The 24364-nt window shown below is 36.7% G+C and overlaps 1 protein-coding gene across 1 annotated transcript in view; it reads left to right on the top strand.

The window, feature by feature from the left end:
• LOC6037539 (rap guanine nucleotide exchange factor 2) overlaps positions 1–24364 on the top strand; it is an 80087-nt gene that overhangs the window by 33874 nt on the left and 21849 nt on the right. Inside the window, 1 exon segment of the mRNA XM_038257786.1 lies at positions 10403–11508. Coding sequence (XP_038113714.1) covers positions 11212–11508 — 297 coding nt within the window. The 5' untranslated portion in view covers positions 10403–11211.

The raw sequence follows: 24364 nt of genomic DNA, 5'->3' as shown, positions 1-24364 counted from the left end.
TTTGATTTTATTTTTCTACGACCCCCAATTTGATATGCTTTTGATGTAAATTGTCTTAAGAATATAAGAATCTAGATTTTTTGAATGGTTGGGATACTTTTTTTTATAGGACTTTTTTCAAATAAAACTCTAGAAATGTGCTACATTTTCCGATTCGAACTCATTTTAATGAAATATATCATTACATTTAGTATTAAAACAATCCTATTATACGCATTTTTGTTATCATTACTTATCTACATTTGAATAATATTTAAAAACTGGTTACTCCGCAGATAATGATTGAATTTGGCTAGAAACGATTGAAACGAAATTTTCTGAACTTATTAATAAAAAAAAATCAAAAAGTTTAATTGAGTCTGAAATATGAAAGATGGGAAATTTTCTTTTTTCAATCGAAATGTTTTCTATTTTGGCCATGCAAAAATTTTTTCACTTCTTCAAAACTGACCTATGTACAAAATTTCTTAGTCGTGATTCGTGATTAATATAATAAATACACACCAAAAATAAATTTAATATCTTTGAGGCCTGCCAAATTTAATTTCTACAGCTTATAGAACCTTTAAAAAAAACTCTGATATCGTTTGCTGCACTGCCTTCAAGTTCAAATCACTTTTATATTTTTGCTAACCACACTCACACACACAATCGGTCAATCGGTTCAGTTTCAGCCAAGAACGGGGCAGTTTCGGTTCGGATAATCCGAGAAGCCCCTTTTTCCACTCTGTGAACAAACAAACAGCATTCTTTAATGAATACACCCCTCCTCCATTGTGTATACATAGAAGTATTAAAAAAACCCGGCATTCACAGTGTCTGTGTCCCTCACACAGCATCCGCTTGGAGGTTCCACATTCAGGGAAACAAATTGGTTCAAATGGATTTAAATTGTCCACCCCGTTTGTCTGGAGAGAGAGAGAGAGTGACCGGCGGCAACAGCTTGTTGGCCTTAGCACCAAAAGCGATCCGATGGGCAATAGGGGAAACGACCAACCTGCTTCCGAGAGTGGCTTTCGGTTGACATTGTTGAATAATTTATGCTCATTGCTTTATGTTTGGTTCCTCTTTCATGCTATACTTTTTGTTATGTATACACACAACCGTTTACACACACACACATGCATACGTACATCTCTCGAGGGAGCTATATTTGAATCCTCGGATGTTTCGAACGAGGACAAATCCTTTCACCTTTTCACCTGGTCCAACTGGTTGTTTGCCGTCGGATAGTCGGTTCCCGGACCATTTGGCAATGGTTTTCCATGATGTGAAAATCTTCCTGCCTTTCCACCTCCCCGAATCACCTTCATCGAACTTCAAACGGCATACCACATACTAAACACATTAAAAAACTTCAAAACTACTAAAATACGAATGTCGTCCGCATCTCAAGATCCTACTGGATTATTGCAAATTCATACGCAAACCCTTTCACTACATTTGTTACTGTGTCCCGAAGCCTGCCGGCATGGCGTGGAAGCTCCGGAGTCCGGTCACAGTCCACGGTACAACACACGACATCCGAGAGGTCGTTCGTCTACCTGTTGTGTTGGTTGGTTGGTTATTCGCCATCACCATCACCAACGGTAGGTACTACGTGCTTGTATATGGCCGATGATGATGAGCGATGATGATGGAAGTGAGAGGAAAACAAGGCGAGGAAAATTGTTTAGCAAACTTTCGGTTTTAATATTACTTTGTAGTTTGAGGTATGTGGTGGCTGCTCCACGGACAGGACGGGATGGGATTTAAGCTCGACTGTACTGCCTAGGATCAATTCATTGGATTTTGCGGGTAGCGACGCATGTACCTTGGAAAAAAATGGTTAAATGAAAACGGATTATTTTGTGTTGCCTACTTGTACGCAAAGCGTGAATATTCCGCGCTTTGATGTAATATTACATCCAGAAATATGTATCCCATCAGCATGGGAAACCTACTGGACTAATGTCCGGCTCATATAGGCGTTCATCCAGGGTGGCCACCTCGGGAAAAAACCGGGAAAACCGGGAAAAACCCGGGAATTTATTCCACCGGGAGAAAACCGGGAAAAACTCGGGAATTCGACTGACAAATCGGGAAAATATTTTAAGTTTTGTCAAAATTTGACAAATTCCTCTTAAATGACTTCAACGTATACTTTTCTCTATTAGAATACAGTCAAACCTCTTTTTACGCGAATTTTGGTTCTCGCGTAAAAAAAATCGCGTAAAAAAAGTTCGCGCTATTTTGAATTTTTCGCGTAAAAAGAGTTCGCGCTATTTTGAATTGCTCGCGTAAAAAGAGTTTTCAGTATTTTTTAGTTTTATAAAGTATTATATATTTTTTAATAATAATAATGTAATTCCAGGTTATTCAAAATAGCTTTAGTGACCTGCGCTGTATATTTTACAGCAGGTTGGGATGTTCTGGGTTATCCAAGAACTTCCGGAAGTAATGAACTGATTATCTACCTGTTCAACAAGGGTCTGTACCAGTGTATCCACCATCGTAATAATTGCAGGTAGCTTCCGTTACCTACGATGGTTACCTTGTGATCTGTTGGAATGTACTAGGTCATCCAAGAACTCCCGGAAGTTATGGCCTGGATATCTACCTGATCAACGGGAGTCTATATGGCTATATTAACCATTGGTATAGCTTCAGGTAGCTTCAGCGGACCACGATGGACACTCTGCGGCAAGTTGGATTGTTTTGGGTCACCCAGGAACTCCCGGAAGTCATGGCCTGGATATCTACCTGATCAACGGGAGTCTATATGGCTATATTAACCATTGGTATAGCTTCAGGTAGCTTCAGCGGACCACGATGGACACTCTGCGGCAAGTTGGATTGTTTTGGGTCACCCAGGAACTCCCGGAAGTCATGGCCTGGATATCTACCTGATCAACGGGAGTCTATATGGCTATATTAACCATTGGTATAGCTTCAGGTAGCTTCAGTGAGCCACGATGGACTCTCTGCGATCTGTTAGAATGTACGAGGTCATCCAGGAACTCCCGGAAGTCATGGCCTGGATATCTACCTGATCAACGGGGATCTGTATGGGTGAATTAACCATCGGTATAGCTTCAGGTAGCTTCAGTGAGCCACGATGGACTCTCTGCGATCTATTAGAATGTACGAGGTCATCCAGGAACTCCCGGAAGTCATGGCCTGGATATCTACCTGATCAATGGGGGTCTGTATGGTTATATCAACCATCGGTGTAACTTCAGATAGCTTCAGTGGACCACGATGAGCATTCTGTGGCATGTTGGATTGTTTTTGGCCATCCAGGAACTCCCGGAAGTCCTGGCCTGGATATTTTCCTGATCAACGCATAAATGTCCCATTAGAATTAGCATTCGCATTTGAGGACGAGTTCCTGGATGTCTCAACACAATCTAACATGTCACAAATTGTCCATCGTGGGCCACTGAAGCTACCTGCAGGTATACCGCTGGATAATATACCCATATAGACCTCCTTTGATCAATTAGATATCCAGGTCATAACTTCCGGGTGTTCCTGGATGACCCAAAACAATCCAACATGCCGCAGAGTGCTCATCGTGGTCCACTGAAGCTACCTGAAGCTATACCGATGGTTAATATAGCCATACAGACCCCCGTTGATCAGGTAGATATCCAGGCCATGACTTCCGGGAGTTCCTGGGTGACCCAAAACAATCCAACTTGCCGCAGAGTGTCCATCGTGGTCCGCTGAAGCTACCTGAAGCTATACCAATGGTTAATATAGCCATATAGACTCCCGTTGATCAGGTAGATATCCAGGCCATGACTTCCGGGAGTTCCTGGGTGACCCAAAACAATCCAACTTGCCGCAGAGTGTCCATCGTGGTCCGCTGAAGCTACCTGAAGCTATACCGATGGTTGATATAGCCATATAGACTCCCGATGACCAGGTAGATATCCAGGCCATGACTTCCGGGAGTTCCTGGATGACCTCGTACATTCTAACAGATCGCAGAGAGTCCATCGTGGCTCACTGAAGCTACCTGAAGCTATACCGATGGTTAATATAGCCATACAGACCCCCGTTGATCAGGTAGATATCCAGGCCATGACTTCCGGGAGTTCCTGGGTGACCCAAAACAATCCAACTTGCCGCAGAGTGTCCATCGTGGTCCGCTTAAGCTACCTGAAGCTATACCGATGGTTAATATAGCGATATAGACTCCCGAAGATCAGGTAGATATCCAGGTCATGACTTCCGGGAGTTCCTGGATGACCTCGTACATTCTAACAGATCGCAGAGAGTCCATCGTGGCTCACTGAAGCTACCTGAAGCTATATCGATGGTGAATACACCGGTACAAACACCCGTTGAACAGATAGATATTCTATTCGTGACTTCCGGAGGTTCTTAGTTGTCCAGAACATCCCAATATGATGCAGAGTATACCGAAGCTACTGACGGTAAAAACCCTGATTGTGGTCCCCGTTGAACAGGAAGATATGACCATAATGGTTAAGACTTCCGACAGTTTAAAATCGGACCGCGTTATTTTGAATTTTTCGCGTAAATTGAGTTCGCGTTATTTTGAATTCTTCGCGTAAAAAAAACCGCGTAAAAAAAAATTCACGCAAAAGGAGGTCGCGTAAAAAGAGGTTTGACTGTATTACTCTAGTTATTGTAAATGCAGAATTCGGGAAAATAATGTTTGAATTTGTGTAATAGACTCAAGCTACTAGTCTTTGATTGTTTTTTTTGTTAAGTATCTATTGTATATTTCTTTGGCGAGGGGGAGAAGCAACTATGATTACCACTTACACCACCGGACCCGGTTTAAAAAATAAATGTTTGATAAGTTGCAACTTTTCTAATCAAGTTCGCGGTTCAATAGAAAATTTACTCAGCGCTATGATTTTTGATGTCTTATTTCAATAATTATTGAATTTCATAAGCATAATAAACAATTTATTTTTGTTTTATTATGTATTTCAATATCAACTTGAGGGTGCACAGCAGCCAAGGAAGTTGTTGTCTTTTTATTCCAAAATTGTCAAAATCTGCAAATCTGCTTTATTTTTTTTTTTGTTGACAGTAACTTTAGGGAATAAATAACCGATAGTTCCCATAATTTCGAAGATACTAAAATATGCGTACCGAAAATCGTGGTGCAAAAAGCTTAGCTTGATGTGCGCCGTTAAAAATAAGAATACAGTTCAGACTCGATTATCCGAAGGCCTCGGAAAAAATAAAAATATATAAATATTGAAATAAAACGCCACAGTTTCAACATTTGCATGGAAAAAGTGTTTTAAAATGCATTTTACACTTGTTCAGTTGTTTTGCAATCATTAGTTTTCAAATAATGTAAAATTTTACGAAAACAAAAAATTAGCGAAAAAAAAAATAAACATAGACAATTTTCAAAAATTCTAATGATTTTTAAATCAACCCAAACATGCTTAAAACGATTCTGAACGCAGGTGAAAACATCTAAAATTGATTTCAGTTGATTCCACTTAAATTTTCATAATAATTTAGAAGTTTTTTGAAAAAAAAAATTGCCCCCTGATTTTTCGGGCCAATTTTGAAGGGGGGAGGCTAAAACTAAATAAAATTTGTACCAGCCTAAACTATTTTAAAATTATTTAGAATTATGAAATTCAAGATGGTGGCCAAAATGGCTGAAATAAAATATTGAAAAAATGCATTTTTAAATTTAATAGGCAATCAGCCACTCAACAGTGACTAAAATTAAGGCGCTGAACTCGAATTTGATGTTAACAGTAAGAAAAAAAAATTGTTTTTTTATTGTTCAAACCTTCGGATAATCGAGACGGACTGTTTACAATTTTTACTGTAAAACATTTAGTGGAATTTCAAAAATCTGTTTTCAGTAGTATTTTATAAGATGATTTTTTGCTTTCTCAGTCAAACAAATTATTAAGGACAAACTGCCATGAAACTTTGTGCTTGTGTTTTTAAATCAGATTTGAGTACTTTTGTACAATTTTAAAATGTCGGAAATATTTGGTATTTAAGATATTTTTATATAGTTATTTGGGAATCTTTCAACAGTTAAATGCCTATCAAATTGTGTTCAAATTCAGAACATTTGGAAAATATCTTTTCTTTAAAATTTATTCTATAAATTGTAATTTAAATTTTAAATAAAATTTTCAGATATTTTAAAATTACAATATTTTCAGAGTTCAACTGCATAATAGTCATTTTAATACAAACAGTCACTTTTTATTTTTATTCAAACACAAAATTGAGTTTTTGTTGGGTTTTATTTAATTCTCATCTGAAAATTCCGTAAAAAAAGATTAACTGAATTTTGGCTGTTTTGGTTGTGTTGTTCAGAAAATCGTAGCACGGTCAATTGATTTTTTATCATTCTGTGTTACTGAAAAATTTAAAAACATCCAAACATGTTTATTTTTTTCTTTTTTCAATAAATTTGGCACGGCTCATACAAAGGATGTATCGAGAATTATGTTTATGCTTGCACGATCTGGAAGTCGCGATGAGGGGTTGAAGTACAGGCCAACCCAAAGGGGTTTTTTTGACATTAAATTTTTTTCTAGAAATCATCTCATCAATACCTAAATGCTTGCCGAAGATACTAAATTGATCCGCCAAAAATGTTTTTAGTTACCGATTGTTTAAATATATGGCACTTTTTCTCTGGAAGAATCGTTCTTCTTGGATTTACAAAAGCTTTTTCAAAGAAAACTGAAGAGTATTTGCATAAATGTTGTTGTCTTTTGCAAATATTTTCTGCCCATACTCATACCCAACATTGTAAATGCTATTTCCTGCTTTAATTTAATTTAATTCTTAAATTTAATACAAAACGATTTTTTATTGATTTTAAGTTAAGAAAAATGGTGGAGCATGGAGATGAAAAATCACAAGCATTATGCAAAATAAGGATTTGGACTAAAAACTTTTAAAAACGGCTTCTTACTTTTTGTTCTCAATTTGAAAGCTCCCTTGAGAAATATAAATATTGAACCAAAAGTATACGTTGTGTATGCGTTTAAAAAGTATTTTGATACTAACGTCAGTCTATAAAAAAACATTGTAATTTGATTTAAAACTATATGGAAATATTCCTTCAGGCCTCGGGAGAAAACCGGGAAAAAACCGGGAAATTGAAAATTCAAAACTGGTGGCCACCCTGCGTTCATCCTTACCCTATTTCTTCGGTCTGATGGCCGAGCGGGCTAAGGCGCCAGTTCTCTCTAGTAGTGCTGGGTTTGAATCCCGTAGGTTGCAACTTTTTTTTTCTGTGTTCAGTACATGCAGTGTGTAATATTAAGCCTCTTTTCCCACAAAGGTGATGTGCATTTTGCATGCTTTCGTAACTGGTTTTGTGTAAAAATTGCTGTTTGGAACAATTCTCTGAGACTTCGGACAACGATTTTTTTTATATATATGGAAATATTATGTGTGCCAAAGAACTAATTTCGCTTCATTAGATTGTCCAAATCAATTTTCATACAATTTTGGCACACAGAAAATGCACAATAGTTTATTTTTGAAAAAATAATATAAAACTTATCAAATTTATTTGTGCTGGTCAGAATTGTCAGAATTGAAGAACTTACGCAATCTTTAGGACAACCAAAATAAGGTTGTTTTAAAAAATATAAAATCTTTCAAATATTTTAGAATTTGAACCTTTTTTGTTGAATGAACTGCTCATGTTTGAAAGAATGGAAAAATCCAAAAAATACTTGTGCCATCATGAATAGGCGGGTTTTAAAGAATGTTAAATCCTTTAAAATATATTATACGTTTGACTTTTTCTTGTTAAGAGAATCGCTCTTATTTGAAAGAATGGGATAGCTCATAATATTATTATCTTTTTTGTTATAAAGGATGGAACCCCTTAAAAATGGTTTGGTTTTTATTATATTTATTTGAAAGATCTGCGCATTATTGAAAGAATGACAAAACTCACAGAAAAATACGAAATTGTTTAAAAGAAAAAAACATTTTACAAAAATACTTTAGAGATCTGTCTGCTATGTTGAAAAAATCACATGCAATTTTTCAGAATATTGTTTCACTTTTCCCACTTTCTACCTTTTGTCCATTCGACCTTTTGTCGCAAATCCAAAAAAAAAGTTTACAGTCTAAAAAAATACACCTTTTTTAATTCAACTTTTCATCCAAAACCTTGAGCAAAATATTTTTTCGAAAAATAATATTTTTAGATATGTTTTAACAAAAATGCCATACTTTGAGCTCTTGCACAAATTGGTCACAATTTAATTGGCAGTAATGCCAATTTTTCGAAAAAGTCTTGACTTTTGCAAAACATGTAAATGAGTTGTGCGGTGCCTGTGTGGACGCGCAGTCCTGTTTTTTCGTGTTATTTTCCGTCTCTTTTGTGTCGCTGTTCGGGTGAGTGCATAATTGGCAAAGGGAGCGCGTGGTCGTAAAAAAATATTCGGATTGAAAAGTGATTTTTTTTGCGTGTGCCTTTTGTTTTGCATTTTTATCGTGAATTGTGTGCTGCGAGGAGAAGATTACCCTCTGAAAATGCAGCGTCATCAGTGCATAATTGGCAAAGGGAGCACGTGGTCGTAAAAAAATATTCAGAGTGAAAAGTGATGTTTTGTGATTTTCAAAGCCCTTCCTATATCATCGTTGATCGGAAGGCACGGCGTCGGGTGGACTGTGTTTAAATTTTTCGAATAAGGTTTTATTTTTTTTGCGGTGAAAAAGCTATTTCAATATAATGATCGAAAAACGCACTGACAATTTGGATCGTCGAGTTAATAGTGGAGCAAAACAACTGTGTGATTTTGTGTGTTAACCAGAAAGACCTTCCCATAGCATCGTTGCTCGGAAGGCTCGCCGACGGGTCTGTTATGAAAGTCCTCCCCATAGCGTCGTAGCTCGGGAGGCATCGAAAAGCCAATACCTTATCCTACTAACCCAAAAAAATTAATCACGTGATGCTTGAAGGAGATGCTGTGGATTCAACGGTCTCAAGCGGTATCAACAAGTATATAGCGAAAAACTATGTGCTTGATGAGTCTGCAACTTCAACTATCGGACTAACATTCCTCCCTTTCGTTGAACTGCAGGCTTCTTGGGAGGGCGCCGGTATTGACTAATAAAGTCGGGGTCTTCAGGGGTTAAACAGTGAACGGATGGTTGACTCCCACTGATCATTTTTGATTCATTGTTTAACTTCAGCTGATCTGTCAATAACGGAGTAGCAGCTCATTGGCAGTCAACCATGCTCATGTTCATGCTTTTGCAAAACATGTAAATAAAAAAAATGTTTTTATTATACTTTACATAGATTTCGATATAGTGGTTTTCGAGTTTTCTGAAAATATTTTTTTCATAGATCAGAAAGTTTCTTATACATTTTCTTCAAAAATATTAAATATTGAACCAATAGTCAATTTTTTAATGTCAAAAAGTAAGTAACGTGAAATTTTTCTATCTTTCGAATATAAATATTTTCAAATAGCCCTTAAATTTGATGATGGCAAAAATTAATGTTGTATTTTAAATAAAATAGTCTTTTTGAAAACAATATTTTCACTGGAAAACCAGCTATGGGGTTAAGGAGGTATAAGACTATGACGGAAAAACAAACAAACTCGCACTCATTAACCTGCTTTGTTTGTTTGCCTACATTTGTTGCAGAAACGTCACAGCTTGGCAAACTTTCAAAAACGAAAAAGTGCGAGTTTGTTTGTTTGTTCGTCATAGTCTAATACCTCTTTTACACACACACGGTAAAATGTGAGCTGTATGTTATTTTTAGTTTTTTTTGCAGGGCACTGAAATATACATTTCCAACTATTGACAAACATTTTAATTATAATATTGCTGAGATATGGACATTTGAAATTGACTTTAACTCAACACTGACTTGACCAAATCGGCTCAAAATGTTGGTGAAGACTTGGTAAACCGGTCCTGGTGCATGACAAAGGCTTATTTAAAAAAAAGTTTCTTTAAAAAAATGACAAAAATATTGTTCGTATTAAAAAGTCGGCCGTTTTTTATTTTTGTATTTTTTAATAATCAAATTTTCAAAATTATGACGCGGAATATGTATTGATAGTCTTCACCCAAAATTTTAGCCAGGATCTGCAGTCGAAGCCACTAACCACCGCGCCACGAGGTCCTCGAAAAAATATCTTTATTAAATTTTCAGCAGTGATTGGAAATCATATTTATAGTGAATTGAATAAATTTTCTGTGATATGTAATTTTAAGATTTTCTTCATGTATGTAACACATAACTAATATGATTTTCTTAGGACCAACATATGAAATACTGAGTATCGACTCCTTCTGTGGGTCACTTCTGCCTAACGAGAAACACTTCGCAATAAAAACCTATCAACAGAATAAAAATCCATCCCATTCTAACCCAGCTCCAACTTGTTTCTCTTTGCAGGAGACCTTAACCACAACATCGTCATCATCATCACCACTTCGCAGCAGCATAAGTCAGGCGGCTGATCTGCTTAAACCCGACTGGCAGGCAGCGGTAAATCTATGCTAATGATGGCGATGCTCCGCCGTGACCATCGCGATGCAAAACTGCAATGATGTAGAACGTCGTCGTCGTCGTCCGCACTTCCAGCTGCTTCGCCAGGCCATGTCGAAGATATCTCAGCAGCAGCAACATGAGCAGCAGCGCAGCAACTGTGCAATAGAAACAGCAGCCACGGCTTAGCTTAAAGTGTGTGTGTGTTTGTGCGTTTTGCTCCAATATCATTTGCATTCCACTGTAAGCGAGAAGGCAAAATTATACAATTGTGCGCGGCTTGAAGCTTGCAGCGCAAGGCAGAACCAGTTTTTCTCCGCGCCGTGTGTTGTGTGGTGCATGTAACAAAGCTGCATTATCAGTTTTCCTCTCGCTGGCAAGGGGCTTCGGGCGCGTGAAATTCGTGTGTGTTTGTGCAAATAGTGTGTCCACGCAGAAAGAGAGAAAACGAAAAGATACAAGTGAATACATAAATTTTACGTTGTGTATTTCATCCACCGCCCGAAAAAAAAACGCCCGACCATCTCTTCGCATCTTTGTTCCGTCACGGTCCAGCATGTGTGTCCTCTGGGGAGCTTAGTGTCGAGTGTCCCAACTAGTGTCAAGTGTGTGTGTGTGCCAAATGTACGTGTGAAGAGTCTCGGTCGCTATCAGCCCGAGTGTCCGACTGTGTTACAACCCACCCCATCTCAAGAAAACGGAAAATAACGCAATAAATGACTGATCGAAAATTGCCAATTAGTCTGTCGGACCACAGCGAGTTCGGAATCAATCACGGATCGGCGGCGGTGACGGCCATCGGGGGTGGCACCAGTTGCCTCCTTGGAGCCGGAATTGGCCTGCCAGCAGCAGCAACGCCGACTACCGTGTTGCCACCACTACCGCCTCAGGGACCAGGAGCTGGAATTGGCGGCCTCGGAGTGGCAGCAACTGCGGTGACCGGAGTCGTCGGGGGCGGGAATGTGGTCGGCGGCAACAAGCATGCGATCGCACGTCTGAAGCACACCAATTCCGTAAGTGTGACACGACTTTATCTTCTTTCATACTGACTGACTCCCACTTGAGGGGGGTACGCTACGCACCACATAATATTGTCATGGTAGCGTGTGAGGGGGTGACTTTGGACGCATGGTTTGGGAAGCTGGAAACATGGTTTACCTTTGTTGATTTTTTTGTTCATTAAACGGCGACTAGGGGAACTATACCCTTTCTCAGCCTATTTCTATTATCGGCCTATCAGCACTTTGATCATGAATTACAGCTTTCATAAAGTGTTTTTGACTGTTCCAAAGTAATAAATAGCTCAAATAAAAGTGAGCAAGCAACTCTCCATTGACGAAACATCTGAAAATGTTGATTTAATAGCGGAAAACAGCAAAAGTGATGAGAATTGGTCGAACGGCTTAGTGTGATTAAAATGGGTATATTTCCCCTAGTATTTTTTCAAACGTTTTCTTTATAGCAAGTAGCTTACTGCTTGCTAGGAATAGACGCGGTCAAGACAAGTTGCACATTGTTTTCGTGACCCCCCTCAAGAAAAGTTGACAGTTCGGTTTGAGCATTATCTAGAGTCTTTTTTTAATAGGTTTATAGACATATGAAAGACAATGGTTTATAGGACCTTTTGAAAAAAAAACTTCAGATATGAAACACAATAGCTTATAAGACCTTTTCACAAAAAAAAAATAGATTTGAGATTCTTGGGAATAAATAAGTAAAAAACAAAAATCAAAATATCAAAAAATTCTAAAATGCTTGAATTCATAAATGCCACTGGATTTAGCTTACAGATACAGAACTTTGGATAATTCGATGCCAACATTCCAAAAAGCATCATGTACAAACCATGCGTTTTTAGAAAAACGCATTTGAATGTTGTCCATTTTCAATGACCATTTTTATATAAAAGCAAAATAAGATGTTCTAATGATAACAAACGATTAAAAACGTTGCTTTTGTTGATACTTGATCATCCATATTCAATAAAACATTATTTCCGTAATTTTGTTTGAGAAAAACAAACATAACTTCTTTTGAAATCACCAACGTCGATATCACCCTGCTGTCACTGAGGGGGGCGCTTTGTTATGATTCGTTTTTCTTCGCCGAATGTACATGGCGCTTTTTTCATGTTGCGAGGTTTATGTAGCCTTTTGTTTGACAGGTTGACAGGGCTATATAAACAGGGATTGCTGATGGCAGAGATTTTGTTTATGCTACTTTATTTAAAATCATGATTAAACAGACTTTACTGAAGTAACTTTTGCTCATTTTTTGGTGGAGAGGTAGCTTATTAGAAGTTCTTTCAGAATATACAATAACCCTGAAAACTAAATCACTTTAGAGCAGTGGATAGCTTATACTTAAGCTCAAACAATAGAATATATATAGAAAAAAAAACATAACTTTAATTTATTTATTTTTCTAATTATATTCAGCTTTTAGATTTTTTTTTCACTTTTTGGAGCTTTTGATTTTTTTTGTTTTTTTTTTTGGGTTTTGAGTTTTTTAAATCAAAAATTCTTAATTTTTTAATTTTTGTATTTTGAATATAAAATTTTTAATTTGAAACTTTAAAAATTTTACAATTTTTTTTCAATTTGCAAAGTAATTCATTTTGTTATTTTCAAATATTTGATTTTCATGTTTTGAACCTTGATTTTTTATGTCCTGTTTTTTTTTAGAATTTTTGAGTCAGATTTTTCTAATTTTGAGTTTTGCCTTACTCACTGAAGAAAATGAACTTCCTGATAAGACCTCCTAGACCCACCTTCCCGAATACATATCGACTCAGAATCATGTTCTGGCAAATGTGTGTGTGGTTGTTTGTTGATAAGGTCACTCTTATCCCCCCACCCCCTGATTCGATTCTTAAGGCAAAAATAAGTGACTGTAATTTTTTTTCCTTCATTAAATTTTTAATAACTTGTCAGGGTTAACTCGGATCGTTTTGCGGTCTTGGACGAAGTTGTTGATCATAAAATTTTACTTAAAAATCTCACGCCATCTTTTGGTGGAATTTTGAAAATTGTTGCTATTCCCCAAATATTTTTACGAAAATTCCCATACAAACTAAAAGCTACCCTCTTAACCTTTTTCGGTTCAAAATTGATACAGTTACTTATTTTTATCTAAAGAATCGAGCCAGGGGGTTACGATTTACCAACATTTGAATTTTTTCTTGTCACCCTAACGTTGGTCAAAATAATTGCACTCAGTTATCTCTGGACTGACTGAACCGATTTTGTCCGTTTTGGACTCATTTGATCCGTTTTGGGGTCCAATAAGTCACTATCCATAATTCGTGATGTTTAGTGTAGTACTTCAAAAGTTATGCTAAAAAACGATTTTGACTTAAGTCCGAAAGATTGCAAAAAGGGTGTTTTTTAAAGAAAATTCATCATGTTGTATGTGTTTAGTGCGTCCATCCCGGGAATTCCCGGGATAAAATCCCGGGATTTTTCCAAAACCGGGAATTCCCGAATCCCGGGATTTTTTTATAATTTGTCCCGGGAATTCCCGAAATTGAAAAAAAAAGAGTCAAATTTTGGCCCGGAAATATTTTATTTTTGTAGAAATACATAAATAGTTGAATACATAATAATCGATAAGAATTTAAAAGCATTAAAATTTGTATTCGGCATATATCAGCAATAATTTGGCTTATTAGTGAAAGTTGTTAAAGTTGAGTTTACAGATTCACAAAATTCCTTGTGCTTTAAATATTTTGGATTTATCTCTCTATATTTAAAAAAAACTGGTTATTACATTTATGAATATTAATAGTTTTTAAATTGTAAAAAAATATTAAGCTAGTCAGACTTTAGTCCCGGTTTTCCCCAGTTGGCCAAAGCAGAATAAAAAACAAAAAAAAAATATAATTTTAATTTGTTTTAAGGGGTTACATACATGTAGAAAATGAAAAAAAGCTTATTACAGAAAATTTATTAAATCTACTTGAAAGATGATCACTCCTGAAAGTTTCATGAAGATATTTCATTATTAAACTGAGTAAGAGACGATTTAAGCACAAAATTTTGCCATGCGCAAATCAAACTGTCAAACTTTGTGAACATTTATTTCTCAAGATAGGATGGACCAAATTGGCTGAAATTGGGGAGAAGACTCACAAAACCTCCCGTGTGCATGACGATGCCCGATTTTTGAATTTTGCGTTTTTGAAAAATGCAAGAATCAAAAGCTCTTTAGCTTTTATATGAAAATCATAAAAATATTTTTATCTCATTTAAAAATAAACTTTTTTGAATATCGGAATTCGTCAGGCACACGGAACCAATTCAACGAGTGTGCACCAAAATTATGAGCCGATTTGGTCAAAGCAGTGTTGAGATATCGTGGCACCCATTTTTTTAAACTACCAACTTCAAATTGTTATATATCTCAGCAATGGTACAACCAAAAGTTTTCAAATTTATTTTGTTGATAGATGAAAATATATTTTTTTATGTCTTGAAAATAGATTTAAAAAAGTTTAAATGTGTTCTCATACCAACCTCTGACATTTATGCCGATTTACATTTATAAGGGTTACATAAAGCTGTCGTCTATGTTTAGATTGAAGTGTAGACTATCACCAATTAATATAATTGAGCTGATTCTATGATTTGAAGCATGAATACATAAAAAATATAAGGGTAATTCTCTACCAACTCACACGAAATCGGGAAAAGTTGCCCCGACCCCTCTTCGATTTGCGTGAAACTTTGTCCTAAGGGGTAACTTTTGTCCCTGATCACGAATCCGAGGTCCGTTTTTTGATATCTCGTGACGGAGGGCGGTACGACCCTTCCATTTTGAACATGCGAAAAAGAGGTGTTTTTCAATAATTTGCAGCCTGAAACGGTGATGAGATAGAAATTTGGTGTCAAAGGGACTTTTATGTAAAATTAGACGCCCGATTTGATGGCGTACTCAGAATTCGAAAAACGTATTTTTCATCGAAAAACACTAAAAAGTTTTAAAATTCTCCCATTTTCCGTTACTCGACTGTAAAAATTTTGGAACATGTCATTTTATGGGAAATTTAATGTACTTTTCGAATCTACATTGTCCCAGAAGGGTCATTTTTTCATTTAGAACAAAATTTTTCATTTTAAAATTTCGTGTTTTTTCTAACTTTGCAGGGTTATTTTTTAGAGTGTAACAATGTTCTACAAAGTTGTAGAACAGACAATTACAAAAATTTTGATATATAGACATAAAGGTTTGCTTATAAACATCACAAGTTATCGCGATTTTACGAAAAAAAGTTTTGAAAAAGTTACTTTTTGCGTTTCTCTTTGTTTCGTCGTCCGTGTCTGTCGCGGGTGACCATGAACGGCCATGATCGATGACGACCAACTTTTTTGAAACTTTTTTTCGTAAAATCGTGATAACTTGTGATGTTTATAAGCAAACCCCTTATGTATATATATCAAAATTTTTGTAATTGTCTGCTCTACAACTTTGTAGAACACTGTTACACTCTAAAAAATAACCCTGCAAAGTTAGAAAAAACACGAAATTTTAAAATGAAAAATTTTGTTCTAAATGAAAAAATGACCCTTCTGGGACAATGTAGATTCGAAAAGTACATTAAATTTCCCATAAAATGACATGTTCCAAAATTTTACAGTCGAGTAACGGAAAATGGGAGAATTTTTAACACTTTTTAGTGTTTTTTCGATGAAAATACGTTTTTTCGGGAGTCGGGCGTCTAATTTTACATAAAAGTCCCTTTGACCGTTTCAGGCTGCAAATTATTGAAAAACACCTCTTTTTCGCATGTGCAAAATGGAAGGGTCGTACCGCCCCTCCGTCACGAGATATCAAAAAATGGACCTCGGATTCGTGATCAGGGACAAAAGTTACCCCTTAGGACAAAGTTTCACGCAAATCGAAGAGGGGTCGGGGCAACTGCTGTGTGAGTTGGCGGAGAATTACCCATAATGAAAATATAGATTTTATTACTGTTAAAAAAAAGCCCGGGATCTCGGGAATTCCCGGGATTTCAAAAATATTTTTGCCGTTTCCCGGGAAATTCAAAACCCGGGAAAATTGGATGCCCTATATGTGTTTAGAAAGATAATTGAAAGAACTTTCCAACACGTTCAAAATATTGCAGATCTTACAAGCCTATCAAAAGTTATGAGCACTTAAGTGTTATTTATACACTTTTTTGATGCCAGATCTAAAACATTTTGATTAAAAAGTTGTCCGGATCCATCATGCGACCCATCGTTGGATGCCTTTCCCACGAGCCCACAAATTGAAGATCGGACAAACCTATCAAAAGTTATAAGCACTTAAATGTTATTTACACACAATGTAAATGTGCGGAAGGCCATTTCTCAGCCATGCTAACATAATTCCAAGTAGAAGTAGTTTTTCTTTACACACATGGTATCGAACGCGTTTGAGGATCGCAGTAAGCTATGGTCGCGTCCGGTTTGTTTGATTTTTCGCTCCGCGTTTTTTCGTCTTCTGAAGATTTCTGTCAAATTCTTATCGGCTAGTTCTAGACGAACTTGTGAGTGGCAGTGGACAAGGTGGAGATGGTGGAGGTATCCGGGATTCGCGTTGCGTTGCTGCATGTCCGGGAAGACGTCGCTGACCTGAGATAGAGCCTCAATCGCGCAGATGACGAGGAAATCTTGGCTGATTTGATGCGGCCGGATTGGCGGCTCCTAAGAACTTAGGAGCTGCAGGTTGGGACACAATCTGGATGTGTCTTTCGAAGATTTTAAGATTTGCTGATTCTTGGTGAGAGCTTTCCATTATTATTTGCTAAATGATTATATTCCCTTATATTATTATACTATAAATTCAAAAACCCTCCTACCTTTTCCTCACTTTCCCATTCCTTAATCCCATTTTGCCCAATTCCACTTCCCCCTAAAAATATAATTATCTGCCAAATTTACACTAACACACCACACCTAACTGACCGGAGCGTTTGGTACGGTATGTCCACGCATCCTTCCTCCCTGTAGATTCTGTGGAATGTGATCCGTTCACAGAATCCTCTCTGCGGTAAACACAACGCAGTAGGGCTGGCCGCTTTAATTTTTGTATTACATTTTCGGGTGATCTCGGATGTATTGCAATTATTAATATTGACAAGAAAAGTGCTTGGGGCGTAATCTAATCACAAGACTTTCCAGCATGCTTTCATCGGACTGGCTGCGTTTGTGTTAGATTAGATTAGATTAGACACACATGGTATCGAACGCGTTCTTGACAGCAACCTGTGCTTACCAACATTCCTGTAGGGGAGAGTGGGGAGACTTGATCCCCTTTTTTTGTATCGCACATAACTCTGTCAATTTCTCACAAAACTATGAACTTTTTGCATGAATTGAAAGCTTAAACATTCATCTATGTTTGGCTGATAAGGGTATCTCATCATATAAACTCTTCGAATCATGCCAAGCGTTTTTAAAAAAATATTTTAAACCGGCATTTTCAAAACATTGGGGGTAATTTGATCCCCCTTTCAACATTTTGAAGAAATCTCAACAAAATGTTTCTTATTCATCCAAACTTTTCATTTTCTATAAGTTACAGCAATTTCACATTAAACCTGTACGTTTGTGTTCAAAATATAACAAGTTTTGCATGAAAATATTTAAAAAACTTAAAATTTTCTTTTTTAGATCAAAATTGAGGATGTTTACCAAAGCTGGTAATTTTTGTTAACAAAACTTTTGAAAAATGGTTCAAACTGCAGTAAGTTATGTACAACTATACTAAAGGAAACTATGTACGAAAAACCAGCCCAATTATTTTATCATGAAGCTGATTCCAGTGACTGTAAAAATGCAGGGATCAAGTCTCCCTAAACGCACTTTTTTAAACAATTTAAACAAAACAGCATGACGATAAATTTAACGTCAAATGCGTAAGGGTTTTGTAGTTTATCAAACAATTCATGAATAAACAATATTTTTTTGAATCATTTTTGAGTGTTTTCTATACTTATCAAAACAAAGAAAAAAGATCTCTTGGAAGTTTTTTGCAGCTCGTCTTAGAAAAATGTGTGTAACTCAATCTAATTTTTTTTAATTTTTTTCTTTGTTTTCTACAATGAGGTTTAGTCAATTTCGCACAACTTTTAGAACAAAGCTAATTGTTTTACCCACATGCTGACGAGATACAGGCTTGAGATCAAGTGTCCCCGGGGATCAAGTCTCCCCACTCTCCCCTACCTTCCCCCGAGATCTACAAACTGACATGGCGGACGCCGTTGGTGACATTTTATATTTTATCTTTTAATTAGATTAAGTTAGCTAATACTTAAAACTCATCAATAACTATTTGAATTAGGAAAGAGGTTAGAAGTAATTTTGCAAAATATTATGTTTAAACAGCTTTTGATTTTTTGGTAAATGATTAAAAGATACAACATCCGCAATATATCTTAATAAAATTTCCAATTTGATTAATTCCACTCTCACATTTTTTTTTGTTCTTGGGAGAAAACCGAGAATTCGGAAATTAAATGAGGTAGTACCTTATCTAAAATGTTATTATTCTCACTAGGTTTTTTGACCAAATTCTCCTAGTTTTTTGTTAAATTGCAACCAAGCGGTTAATGAAAAAGAAATAGCTGCAAGGAACACCAAATATCTATGATGTAAAATGGTTATTTTGGTAAATAAAATGAGTTGAATTGAATTGAAATTAAATGTTATTAGAGTAGGGAGAAGATAGAAGAGTATTCGTTTAGTAACCTTTTTCTTGGGACTGTTGAAAAATAATGTCATGGGTTAACCCTAACTTCAAAATCTTTTCCTTTAGACCGAGTCATGTAGCCTAATGGTCATACTTTCGCCTAGTAAGCGGAAGATCGGGAGTCCAACCCTCGGAACGGACCAACACAACAGGTGATTGCTTCCCTTCTGGATTCGGTTGCTTAGTAAAGTAAACCTATCATATGCTACATATGCTCTAGGAATGTGTCCTGTACTATTCCAAATTTGGCAGATATTTTTCAAAGTAGCGTCGATGCACTTCGCCTACATCTAGATACATATTATCATATATTCATATTGTGCGCATGCAACCGAAAACACCAGCACACATCGTGCGCGCCGCCGCACATATTACATCCCACGACGGCGGTGCAGTTTTGAGCCGCGCATTTCTTGAATGAAACAGCCTCAGAGAGTGCGCGCGATAGCGTAATAGTGGAAATTTAATAACTCTCCACCGCCGCCTGGTCCATCCGTTTTGCCACTAGTCTAGCAGCAGCAGTTTGTAGTGCCTGGTTGAGCTCAGTTCAGAAACACACCTCGAAGCGATCCTGCAACTTCCAACAAGAAAACGCCGCCGCCGCCGTCGACGACACATGATGTGCATTATTCCGCTACAACATAAAACATCACCGGCAGCCTTAAGGGCACCACCGTCAGCGTCCCACACAGACTCCGCGACTCAGCCTTCCCTAGCGGTGGAAAGTGGAGTCAGGCGACAACGGCGTGACGGCGAAGAATTCCTGAAATGCCTTCTTCCAACCATCACCATCACCAGCACCACACAAAACCAATCCGGATTCATAGAATGTTGGTTTGGGGTCGGGTTGCGGTGACAGGCGGGTGTGACCTTTGCATTCTTCACGACTTGTGTGCGGCGGCTATCATCGCCATTACTCGTTTTATTGCATTGACAGTGCACCGCGCACAGCATAACGCGAGGGCAGCGAGATGCCGCAATTATACAATCAGTTTCATGTTTTTTATGTGTGGTCAGCGGACAACAGGAATACACGAGAAAAAAAAATAGTGAGACTTCTCTGTGATGAATCAATTTAAACTGCAATTTCAATAAGAAAAAAAAACTATTTTTCAAAATTTATGGAAAATCCATCACGATCACGCCGATATAATAGTCTTTGAGAAAATGGCAATGAAGAGAAACAGATTTACTGATATTTCTTAGTGCAACCCAATTAGCCCAAAACGATACCTTGGAAACTATTGATGCGATTTGCATTGCAAAAAAAATGATTTCTTTGTAATTGTTCTGCTTAAAAAAAAAACTTTTTTTGAATTTCAACATCGCGATGAAAACATTACTAGAAGCAGTCGTGGCTAAGGCTTCGAATTCCAGAGAATTCCTGAAATTTAAGCGGAAGTATACATTTTCTTATTTTTTTTTTGATTTTTTTTTGGAAAATGCTTTAAAAATAATAATAATGAAGAAAATCAACACAAAAAAAAACGTCCAAGAAACGATCAAGGCAAGGGTCACCAAAAATAAAATTCCTTAAATCCAACGCAGTTGAAAAGAAGCAGCAACAGAAAAGTGGCTTCTGAGGTTTTTTTTTGCGCTGTCAATTAACGTCTAAGACATTTGTGATCCATCTCGACTTTGACGATTTTCTTTGACTTAATAACGTATCGTATGCCAACGTAGGGGAAAGTGGGGCAAGTGTAACAAGCTAAGGAAATGCTCGTTATAACCCATTAAAAAGTTAAAAAATCTGTCGGATTTTATTATAATCATCTTATTCTAGGTCTTGACTAAGACTTTGTCAGAGCAAGTTTTAAAAAAATCCTGTTTTTTATGTAAAAAATTGATTTTAAAAATTTTGATTTTCCGTACGTTCTACTCAACTAGTGGGGCAAGACGAACAATCCGTTGGGGCAAGAGGAACAATGCATGAAAAAACATGTTAATTTGCTAACAATTGAACTGTTATCACTTAGATACATCAGATTAGAATGTATTTGAAAGGTTTCTTCCATTTTTAGACTAAATAATAATGTTTTACTTAAAATTTTATCGTTTTCACGAAAAAAAATATTATTAAGATAAAAAAATAGTAAATTTTCATAATATCAGTATGTTTTGTACGGACAATTTTTTTTACAATTTTTTATCAGTTTTTAAGTACTTTCATGTGTTTATTTCCCAATAAAATATGTTGTTGCAGCAATTCGTATTTTTTTCCATACTAAAAATCCATATGGTACACTTGCCCCACCTGAACAAGATTTTTTAAAAGCTCTCAACAAAAATAACCAAAAGTTTAATCATACTCTCTAATAGGTGCAAGTCATTGGTTGGAACACTACTGATCTAGGAAAAATAGCATTTTGATAAAATGAGTCTTAAAACGAACCCTAAGCCTTATTTTGTACTTTCCAAATATTATAAGAAAACAAAGGTTTTGAAAAAACTTCATTAAATCTTATGCCCCGTGGCGTTTAAGTCATTTTGGCGGTTATGTGGTAGTAGAATCAGCTAATTGCATTGCTAGCAACAATTCCTCATACTGGAAATAATCAAAATTGTAAAAATTACGGCCGTACGAGTGATTGTTCCTCTTGCCCCGTATGGTCGTCTTGCCCCACCTTCCCCTATATTGAAATATTGAATATTCCGAATTGCATTATGAAGACCGAATCTGAAAACGAAGAATCTTGGAATTAAAAGAATGGATTTTGTTTTCTGTTCAAATTGAAATAAACCAGAGAAAAAAGTCCAACAAAAAGTCCAAAAAAAAAAAACATTCAAATTCAGTAGTTAAGAAATTCCAAAATAAAAAATTCACAAAATTTATAAATTCACTATACAGCTATCAGGGGTGACATTGGATCAGGGGTGGGTGAGAATTTCAGCATTTTTGTACGACCCAATCTCACCTCCCCTGATGACGGTACTGCAATTTTAAAATTTATAAAGTTGAAATTTCTCAAATTATTTTTTTTCAAATTCTGAAAATTTTGAATTCAAAAATGAAAGCTAGGGCGTCCAATTTTCCCGGGTTTTGAATTTACCGGGAAACGGGAAAAATATTTTTGAAATCCCGGAAATCCCGGGATCCCGAGAAACTTTTTGAACAGTCATAAAATATATGTTTCAATAATATTTTATATGTTTTCAAGCTTAAAATTATAGAATTAGCACAATAATAATAATATTTGGTGACAATCTACACTTAAATCTAAACAAAGATGACAGTTTTTATATAACTTAAAAGAATTTAAAAATGTTTTTTTGGGATTTGAAAAAAAAAAATAAAAATTTCAAAAGCTTGAAAAATTTCTTCAAAAATGTCTACAAAAATGAGAAGCGACAACAAAACCAGAGTTTTATTTTAAAAAAGGTCCTTTAAACAATCTTCTTTCATGTTTAACAAAAATATTTTGTTAGGTCCTTTTCGGTACTGGGACCTGGTTAAGACCGAGTCGGCTTTTGTAAGTACATCTTTCTTAAAGCTACGAGTAATTACAGAGATTTCAAAACAAAAAAAAAAACTCTAAAAATAAAATGATACCAGTCAATGTAAAATTTTAGATAAGTTTTGAATGTCTTGTTTCATATAAAACATATTTTACTAGTTATCTTTGAGTTACTTTCGCCAACTGGGGAAAATCACGACTAAAGGTACAGAAGATTTCAGAGCAATAAATTTGAAAATCGGTGTACTAATTGTTTTGATTCCGGTGTTTGATGAAACATAATTTAAGATAATATTTTTTCAAATTTAAAATCCTAAATATAAATATAATACCCAGTCTTTTAAAAAACCATATCATTAAATAGAAAATAAAATTTACACAATTTTCTCTGATAAGTCAAATTAAAGCTGATATCTGCCGAATACAAATATTAACACTTGTAGCACCAGGGTCAAAACTTACGCGAAGCACCAAGGGGGTCAAAAAAGTTGGAAATGCAACTTCATCCGGCTGTATCTCGGCGAAAACTCATCCGATTTGGATAATTCTTGTTGCATTCGATCCGGAAGAATGTCATGAATCACTTCCAACAAAGAAGATTCAAAACAGATGCGTCTAACTAAAGTTATAATAAAAAATGCATTTCCAACTTTTTTTTTCCAAGGGTTGTATGAGCCGGTGAAAATGCATTTCCAACTTTTTTGACTCCGTTGGGGCTACAAGTGTTAATGTGTGTGTGTGTGTGTGTGTGCAACCATCCAAACGGGACCACGCGGCCACTTCTTACAAATTGAGTTGTTTCCATGTATTTTTAGATCTACATTCTATACATGCAAATAACTCGCATAGGCATTTGGAAGGTGTTAGCTCTGCCGAGCTTCGGTGACCCATTTCTTCAGCTTTATCGACAAGCCCCGCCCTGAAGAACGTTTGTATCAATCGGATTCAAACGTTATTTAGAACTTCCGAACCCTTGTCAAATGGACAAGGACCCAGCGCGTATATAGTTGATAGTAACAGTATTCCTAATTCCAGTCATAGCTCACCAAGTGGTTAGCATTTTTGCTTACCAATTCAAAGGACGGGGGATCGAACCCCGACTCAAGCGACTTTGATTTTTCGTTCTTATTCAGTATTTCAAGTATTTCTAAGTCTGAAACTTTCTCGTTGGGAGCAGATGGGCATCAAACCCAGGACCATTCGCTTACATACCATACCAATCAGCATAGCGCACCAGGTACGCGTGCTGTAGCAAGAAGACGCTTCCATCTTTCTCGGTCTTGGGCTGCTACTCTCCAATTTCCCAGGTTACAGATCTTCCGGATATCACCATTCACTTGATCTCCCCACCGTGCGCGCGGTTTCCCTGCTCTCCTGCCTGTACCGCCAGCTGGTTCGGCGCGGTCAAAAAGCAGTCTGACAGGCTGGCTCTCGTCCATTCGGGCAACATGGCCGGCCCACCTGAGCCTCCCGATCTTCGCCTGGGTGGCGATGGTCGGTTCTTCAAGAAACGCGTGCAGTTCGTGGTTCATGCGTCTTCGCCACACTCCGTCAGACACCTGCACTCCACCGTAGATCGTTCGTAGCACCTTCCGTTCGAAAACTCCAAGGGCACGTTCGTCCTCCTGCCGCATCGTCCAGGTCTCGTGGCCATAGAGGACTACCGGTCTAATCAGTGTTT

The sequence above is a fragment of the Culex quinquefasciatus genome, chromosome 2 (genome assembly GCF_015732765.1).
Source record: "Culex quinquefasciatus strain JHB chromosome 2, VPISU_Cqui_1.0_pri_paternal, whole genome shotgun sequence".
In the NCBI taxonomy this organism is placed as follows: domain Eukaryota; kingdom Metazoa; phylum Arthropoda; class Insecta; order Diptera; family Culicidae; genus Culex; species Culex quinquefasciatus.
This window is presented reverse-complemented; position numbering and strand designations above follow the sequence as displayed.